A 9,431-nucleotide genomic window follows, 5' to 3' on the forward strand; every position below is an offset into this window, starting at 1 on the left:
ACAATAACTTTGCCTGTCGCACTCTATTGGTGTTGAAACACGCCATGACGCTCAGCTTTATGATCGCAGATGATCAAGCAGCGCGAAACCGAGGCGAAAGCGAAGTGCCGCTATATCGCGAAATACGATCGTGTTTCGTCTAAATTATCCTCGCGACGAAAATGAGTCCGTTGCAGCGGACGATGGTGACCGAAATTACGCGGAAATTTACGATTTCCTAGCGCGAAACTAGCTGCTTGTCTAGTTACTTATTCATTGGAGACTGCTTGCCACTTTCTCGTTCGTAATAGAAACTAGAGGAAGACTATATGGTACACACGATGCTAGAGTTACACAACAGATACTACCAAAAAGAAACCGAACCGTTTTTCGAGACTGATTAAAAATAACACGCGATAGCTTCGTGTAGATGACTTCTCTATATTTGTATACATTGCCTCGAACTATCGTTACAATGTTCACAAAGTTCGATGAAACCTTTCATATTGATGGATTTTAACAAGTCATCTGCAAAATCATTAAATGGTACCTGCTACCAGTACTGTGAAATTAATATCATCATTTTCTCTGTGATAAAAAACCATATACAGATGACGTTAAAAATGCCAGAATCGTGAAAAGGAACACGTAGACGTTCTTTGAAACACAATATCTTTGCACCGGTACTTTCCTTTGATAAGATTTGCATTGAAATTTCCATTAGTCGTCGACTTTGGGAGCGCGAGAAAATCCGTGGATCTTCGAAAACCGAAACCAGCAAAACCCTGCTCGAATGTAGGAAGCTTACGATTGGTTCTGTTTCTGGAAAAAGAGGGAAGGAAGAATCCACGAGGGAGTGATTTCGAAATGTACGCGTGGCATTTTCTTACGCGTAGCTTCCTCTTTCTCCACGAGCGCGCTTCGAGTCTCGAGGGTAGATTTAAGGCTCCGGCTGCCGTGCGCACGCACACCCGCAATGAAATACCCTTCAGCTCACGGTAGCACATTCATCTGTTAAGAAATCTTGAGACTCATCCCCCGCCCTTGTCGATCGGGTCGGAGTTAAACCGCGTGGAGAATACGAATTAGATTTCGAGTGAATTTTTCATTCTTTCTAATGAAATTAATTTCGGAAGAGAGGAACATCGGAGGGATCGAAATTATTCATCCATCGAAGGTATCGTTCGACGAATGAATATAAATCAAAGGTATCAGGAAATCTCGAAATTCATCCGAACATATGGAAGTTAAACTGCGTAGAGAATATAGATAAACTTGCAAGTGAATTTTTTTAACAAAATTACTTCTACGGTGAAGATGTATAAATAGTTTGAAGTTATCGGAATTATTCATTGATAGCAAGCCGTCTTATCTTTTTACATTCATTCGTCGAGACAAAGGTGTAAAGAAATCTCGAGAGTCAGCTAAGAATCAAAATTAAATCCAGCGGAGAACATAGATTATCTTCCAAGTTTTTCTAAGAATATTAAATTCTGCACGGAGAATATCGAAATTATCAATCTTCTTGTGTCCACTCGTCGAAACAAAGTTATCGAGAAATCGTGAAATTTCCTCGATCGAACAGAAATTAAACTGAGTGGAGGATATAAATTAGCCCGCAAGTGAATTTTCCTAAGAGAATTAATTTTATGGAGATACATATCGAAAGGATATGAAATGATCGAAATTATCCATGGATCAAAAGCCATGTTCCTCTTCGTACGAGGAAGCGAACAGTGGACAGCGGTGATAACGACGCAAGGTTATTTCCTCTAGTTGTAGGTTCGAGTAGAAACATTCGATTATAGTCAGCCAGGCGGAAAATGCGTTTCAGCCGCACACGTGCAACAGTTCGACGGTACGCATCGGCAGCTACGAATCGATACTCCCAAAATACAGGCTTTCTAATCTGCAAGTACAATAACGAGCGAGAGAGGCCGAGACGGGGGCGGCCGGCTGTCGATTGCAATTTGCTTTGCTGTTTCCGTGCCGCGCTGCCTCTCGCCATTGCTCGACAACGACCGTTCTTACCGTCACGCAACCATCTAAAAAAGACGCAACTTTACTTGCCAAAATAATTGACGGAAAGATGCAAAAAATACCTAAATAGAATCTGAGTATAAATTTATTTCATCTATTGAACATTACAATAAATACTATACATTGATTGTTTTATACGTTTTTACGTATTACTCTGTAATATTGAAATTTCTAATTTCCTATAAATTCACAAATGTCCATAGTCTGCGTATCACGCGATTATTACGATATAGTCAACACATTAACGAAAGATAAAGTTAAATTAAACAGTCTATGTATTGTTCCCTTCGCCGTACTATTTCTAGTTTCGAACTAGTCTCATCCCGTCTCGATGCATGTTAATCGATGAATTAATTAGCCTTTTATGCGGACCCACAGACACTTCAATATCAACTTGCGTGACCTGTATGTAATGTATGCTCCCGCGCGACCTATCTATTTTTCATCGAACGAAGGATTTTCTTCTGTTTTGTGCACTCCATTATCGTTATATTTGTTATATTGCTCTCAAAGGACATAGCTCGTTTATTACACCAAATAAATAAATAAATACAGCACGATAAAGCTAAGGCAAACGCGCAACATGGCGAACCACTGTATCAATTACACGCAATCTATTCGAACTTAGCGATCATAACTTGGAAAATTACTTACACGATAGTCTGTATTGCGGTATAAACCGTCTTCAACGAGCCAAACAACGAAGAAAGGATAAGACGCCGCGCATCGTGTAGATGCGATTCAGTTCGAGAACAAGGTTCGAGTCGCGAGCTTATCTATCTTCGGTGACCCTGCTGGAAATTACCTCGTATTTAGAGGTCTATGCACGTAGGCTGACACTTTATCGGGCTCTTGCATTGCTTGCAGGAATGCACCGGCAGCATTTGCCTGGCTTACGGCTTGGAATCCTGTCAGTGCATCGCAGGGCCCGTGGATCCCCCGACCAAAAGCTGCGAACTCTGTTGTAAATTGCCAGGAGAGGATCAACCGTGCCTGTGAGAGACGATCGTTGTACAATACGCGGTTTCACGCGAATGTTCGTGTCACTCGTTTCACTTTGCTGCAGGGGAAACTCTACTTTCACCCTCGAAATAATTACCTTCTCTGTGTCTAGGGAATTCCAACTAAAGAGATTTGACCTTGTGATAATTATATTCGATTTTCAGTTTCATTTTATCGGTACTTCGCAGTTGAGCTTTTCCGATACGAAACCTGTGACGATGAACATTCGCAGGAATTTAACTATGTATATACAATACATACAGTGACCACAAAAAGTATTTGCACATATCCTTAGTTTCTAATGAAGGACTTTTGGCTACATTCTACTTTATTCTGTTCTGTCTCTAGTTTCTATTTTATTTTCGTGGTATGAGATTTGTACAGGCATGTAGAAATATTATTCAGTGATTCGAAATTTAACAAACTTGGACTCGAGAAATTAACATGTAAATACAATAAGAAACTCAACGATATGCAAATACTTTTAAATAAAGATTCACGCTCCTTTCAACGAGTAAAAACCTGCCTGCGACCGAAAATCCTTCCTACATATGCTTTTCTTCGTTACCTTTTTACACGACCAAAGCTTAGTCGAAAAAAGAGAAACGAGTCGTTAACTAAACATCAAAACGACCAAGCAAACGAGACGTCATTGCAGGTGCGTCTCTTTACAGATCATCGTTCGCATGGAATTCAGCGCCTTACGATATTCCTGATATGCTGTCGAAGCCAGGCACACCGTGCAACGATTACAATGGCTATTGCGACGTCTTCCAAAGATGTCGAGAGGTAATACACCGCTCAGACTTCTCCACGACCCTTCAACCTTTTTCAAATCAAAAAATCTCGCGTGTCACTCGGACAAGAATCTTCTCTCTACGTCTCTCTGATTACTTTTCTAATCATAGAAATTCTATTGTAGGTGGATCCAAGCGGACCACTGGCAACTCTACGAAGACTTTTGTCGGACGCTACTCTGGCGAGTTTTCAACGCTGGATGATCAATCGCTGGTACATCGTTGCAGTAACCGTTGTTGTCTCGCTGTTAATCGTGGTAAGTTTCGATTCGTCTATTTTTCATCTAGTTTTATTTTTTTATCCGAACAGACGAAGTATCGTGCTTATTTTAACCATTTCTAAAACAACGTGATAATTTTCTAATCGGCGAATCTTCCAATCTGAAGATTTCATATCGATTGTAACACTTTTGAAATTGACAAAGGCAAGGTAATTTAAATAAAAAATGCTGAATTATTACGTTACGGTTAGCTTTTCTTCTTTTCTTCTTTTTATTGTCGAAAGCTATTTGGAACGGATGGCATGAAAAACACGTCAGAAATTTGAAAACGGATTATCCAAACGTTCAAACAATTCGCAAATTTTCGAGTCCTATTAACTTTAACGCCTTTGCTATTCTCATTATTTTTCAAATTCGAGAATATTGCAGTTTGCGATAAAATATATTCTCGTGTTCACAGTCGAAACAAATTGATCTCGAAAGCGTGCGGATAATGCAGTTGCATATCCGGGGCAAAAAATATCGTCGACGTATCGAATACCCACGCGAAGCCAATTACCTGTCTTGTCAATTAAAATTTGTACATACGCATAAAAAACACCAGGAACAGTTGCACGATCTCGTTCTCCTGGAAAATACATACACATGCTGCGAACATCACGCGGCGAAAAACGATTCAATTACACCGATGTTTTCGTTCTGTTTTCCCGTAAAAGCGCAAGAACATTTTTGTAACGTTTAATACGATCGAACAATGAGTCAGTTTGTTTTATTCCGTTTAATTTCGAGCCGAGCGCGTGAGTGTTTATGATTAAAAACGAAAAATGTACGGTAAACATCAAAATTTCCTGAAATAAATTACCAGCTTTAATATTTAATTAACAGTCTACCCTTTCCCTTTGCAGTTTACCCTTCCCATACATCTTTCCGAAATATTTCAATCGAAGATTACAGGAAAAAAGAAGCACGATTCCTACGATTATTTATTTATTATTTATTATTATTAGGGGAAAAATATAGAAGAAAATAAATACAAGAGGTGGAGTATTCTCGCGATCGCGTTATAAAATGGCGATTAAGCGGAGGAAGGTGTCGACCGAGATATATTGTAAATTCAATTGCACGCAAGTTGGCCAACTTCCGAGCTGCGACGGCCGCGAAAGCAGCCGGAAATTCATCCGGAGATAGGTTTAAAGTAGCGACGGTAACGCGACGCCGCCACGAATTATATTATAAACCATATCCCGTGGGATCTTGCCGGCGGATAATGCAGCCGCAAACTTTTTCCGCCCCAACGTCCTCCTAACGAACATACTCTTTCCCCTTTCTCTATTTTTCGTGACGCAAATTTGTTCGTCAAGTTTCATTATCATTTAAATCCGTCGTAGCAACCAAATTATTTCGCATCGCGCTCTTTAATCCAATTAAATCGTAACGATCAGCATTTCCTTAAATATAAAACCGCATTGTGTGTTTCATGCCGCAGGCGCTCGTAACGTATTCCCTGAGCAAACGACGCAACAGCCGCGTGAAAATTCTGGCAAGCACAAGGGATCAGCTACACGCGGTTTCCGAAGGGACGAACGCGAGCGACGAGCCGACGAGGGAGCGTTCGTCCGTGCGGAAGGTACAATCTATGGACATTTCGTGGCTGAAAAGGAGGATCGTCGAAACGATGAAGAGCATCGCGTCCCCGAGAAGGAAGAAGGACGCGTCCTCAGAGGCGGGCACGTTCCTCGCGCGGATTTCTCGACTGTTGGCCAGAGATTCGGCCGTTCGTAACTCCGAGGAGAAATCTTCGAACGAAGTGGAACAGCTGTGTAGAAGCAACGTGGATGAAACGAAGGAAGAAAGCAAGAAGAACGGAAGCAAACAAAAAGACGAGAATGAAAGACTCATGGTGGTAGTTTCGCCAGAGAAGGAGACCGACGTCTGGAGGCGAGTCTGTCTGCTGTTCGTCGGAAGTCGCCGTAATCGTGCAAGTTCCTCTCCAACACGAAGAAAATCGAACAGTGGTGAATCGACGCGTGCACAACCTTGGAGAAAGACGGTTCAAGTTGAGAAACTGTGCACCGGTTCCAAGGTGATCGTGAGTTCTTGTAGAAGAGGAGACAGGTGTCAAACGGAGCCTCTAGTGGCTCCTGACACTCCGGACACTCCTGGCGAGACTTCAGAGACGAGAAGTCAGACGTCGGATTTGACTGTGTTGCTCTCTGATAGTTAGTTTCGAAAGAGAAAGTATCGTGAACTCTTACCTGAGAATCTGAGTGTTTATTTTCACCTGGAACGCTCATCCGCGAGTATTTTCGTCTGTGGTAAACATTTATTTCGATTTTACAGTTGATTCTGCTATTCCAACAATCTTCGTGTTTTAAGTTTCCACTTTGGTTTCTCTGACGCACTGAAGCAGCTGCTGTGTAGTTCCCGAAATTACGAACTGAAGGGTTGAGAACTGTAAGAAGATACTTCTACGATAATTCTACAAGAAATCAAAAATGTTGATGAGAAATAAATTTGAGAAACGACGTATCTTTTTAAGTGTAAATATTGTACAGAATCTTATACCGCTATCGTCGTAGACTACTTTTTAGAGTAAGGCCAGCAAGGTTTGCGGAATCGAATGGATTGTTGTAATTCATTTTAGTCAGAGAGCTCTTCACCTAGAAGCGGACCAAACGTAGATGGAAGATCGTCCAGCGCTGAACTTCGTAGACTCGTGTATATAAAAACCGAACGATTGTTACTGTATAATAAATCGTGCGTCACCGTTCATTATTAACCCGCAATTAACTCATCTGTGTTCCCATCATTCGTCGATTATGGATATTTCGTTAGCTTACGGCATCCCTCGTTTCTTTCTCGAAACTCAATTTATCATTCAAAAGCCAAGTTGATCAGATCTACTTCTTATACATTTTTCAGTTTGTTTATTCATTTACGCGATTAATGTTCAATTTTCAAAAGACAAACAATTCACTTCCATAAATTCCATTATTGCAATGAAATTGCATACATAATTACAAATTTCAATGCAAATTTTGAAAGTACTGCGTTTGGAGTCTCATTACGCAAATTCATTTCTTTATGAATATGATTAAAGAAGTGAAACGAAATTAAAGATTCGTTTTATCCGCTAAATATTACAATGAATATTATATTTTGAATATTTTGCATACATGTATTTTTGGTCTACTCGTTACTTTTCTCGACATCTCAACTTATGAAGGTGGTTACTATGGCTTTTGAGTGACACGTGTGTCAGACATGCTCGACCTATACTACTTGAATCTATTTCTGTTGAATAATACATCGAACGTACACTAAATCTAAGTATGTATCTATTTATTATACGATAATATCGCTTACTAAGAAGTTATAATTTGTTCGATAAGGACTTCAATGTTAAATATTTGACAAATTTTTCCAAGGATTTCATATTGCCATAGCTAATTATTTTGAGCATATTATTATAACGTCTCTGTACGTTTGAACGAACGTTTCCTTATTATAGCTGACGTTAATTAAAATAATAATACAAAAGTTGATTATAATTCTTACTGTACCTCCGCTTGAAAGAAATGTAACATACCTAAATATGTAATAAAAAAAGAGAGTGAACGTTTGGAAAAACTTTCGTGTGAATCGTTTAAATAAAAATACGTTCGACTTTACCAACAAACTGTAAACATGAATTCAAACGTTATCGACTATGTGACTGTTCTATTAAACTTCCCATCTGCTGGTAACTTTTTAGAGTATCAACATTTTTGCAAGAAATTCCTTGCTTAGCGATTAAATACTCAAAATGAAATATGAAAAAGTGACAGTAAATTAGAAGAAAAGCCTGAGAATAATTTAGATAATTTGATTAATATTCTAAACGCGATTATATGTCAAAGTACAATATTTATAAAATATCAAAATCAAAATCGTAGTCGATATTATTGTAAAAATCGTCTATGTAAAGCTTGAAATATGATAATTTTATATGTAAAACTATATCTGTGAAAGCAAAATGGAATAATAGCAAAGTTATCGACTGAAATTTACCGAGCGTAGTTTCGTTTCCATATCGAAGAAGTCGATCTAACCTCGGCGGGTATAACATAAACTGAAAATTGAAACGAAGCGTGTCACGTATCAAAGTGGCGTAGCAGTTTAGAAACGACAAATACGAATCTCTGCAATTTTCTTTCAATAATTTACAACCCTTACATTACCTTTATCTATCTGCCAATATTTTCCATTTTCAAACAGGTTGAAGAGGAGATTCCAAACAACCATTCGAATATCATTTTTTTATTAACGTTTTATCAGTTACAATTTTGATTACATACATATAATGTAGATTCTTCTTTAAACACATGTCGCTATAATACAAATGACGAGGATAAAAATTTGGAGTGCGTAAAAATGTAATTAGATGACAATTTTTTTTCTTTTTGTTTCTTTCTTTCATTCTTGTTTTCTCCCTTATTATCCCATTGGTCATGGCGATGGGCCAACTTTGAATGTATATTAATATAATATACCGAGCTGGCCCATGTCCACTAAGGGTTAAAGTTTAATTATTTTTTACGGTCACATCTTTTTTTTTTAAATCATCCCTAATTCGCTACTTCGTTTCACTTTTTTTTTTTCTTTCCTTTATACAGTATAATCGGTGCACATCCGTCGCGCAAGACTGGTCCAGTAATTAGCGATTGACCGATGCGCTGATCAAGTGAAAATCTCGAATATTGTTTACACCGACCACACAGGCACGGATTAGCGCCAAATTCAGAGGACAGGATATTTACAGATGAACAAACGGCTTGCCCAGGCGTTCGTCCACTCGCTTTGTGGACGTTCTACTTTATATACACGTTCGGTGCACCTTCTTTTTCGTCTCTTCTTTTAACATTCCTTCACCGTTCCTCGCATCGTTCACCCCTCGAGCCTCGATCAATAAATACCTATCGATATATCGATTCTCCGGAGAAATAAAAATTTGCAAAAATAAAACAGACTTAAAGCAACGAATTATCCTACTTTCACCCCTAACTCCAAACGTTGCCTTGTAAAACAAGATACGGAGCAAGACACAAGGAGTTCGAGTACCGAATTGAGTATTCGAATTGTCATTAGTGGCGAGAATCAAATACGAAAATCGAACGTCGTGTCGGTTCAAACATTCGAGGAACTAATGAGAAGAACGCGTCGAGGTTCGTGAATTTAAAAAGCAATAGGAACGGAGAAGCTCGACTTGTCTTCCGAGAGTATTGAAAAGGAAACAAGAGGGTGGTCCTCCGAACCACCGAGAACGAGTGGTATCTCTTTCTCTTCCTCTGTTTTCGTATTTATATGTCGAACTGATTGTTTTTAAATAATTATGTACTTGTTACGTATCTGC

At 39.1% G+C, this 9,431-nt stretch overlaps 1 protein-coding gene across 2 annotated transcripts in view; it reads left to right on the forward strand.

The window, feature by feature from the left end:
* Positions 1–8,862, forward strand: part of LOC100651761 (disintegrin and metalloproteinase domain-containing protein 10) — a 157,750-nt gene extending 148,888 nt beyond the window's left edge. For both annotated transcript variants that reach the window (XM_003397306.4, XM_048408055.1), the window contains exons 14-17: positions 2,887–3,014; positions 3,696–3,810; positions 3,944–4,075; positions 5,526–8,862. In XM_003397306.4, the coding sequence (XP_003397354.1) occupies positions 2,887–3,014; positions 3,696–3,810; positions 3,944–4,075; positions 5,526–6,263 (1,113 nt within the window). In that variant the 3' untranslated portion in view covers positions 6,264–8,862. The remainder of the gene's footprint in view (positions 1–2,886; positions 3,015–3,695; positions 3,811–3,943; positions 4,076–5,525) is intronic.
* The last annotated feature ends 569 nt before the right edge of the window (positions 8,863–9,431 follow it).

The sequence above is a fragment of the Bombus terrestris genome, chromosome 8 (assembly GCF_910591885.1).
Source record: "Bombus terrestris chromosome 8, iyBomTerr1.2, whole genome shotgun sequence".
Taxonomy (NCBI): domain Eukaryota; kingdom Metazoa; phylum Arthropoda; class Insecta; order Hymenoptera; family Apidae; genus Bombus; species Bombus terrestris.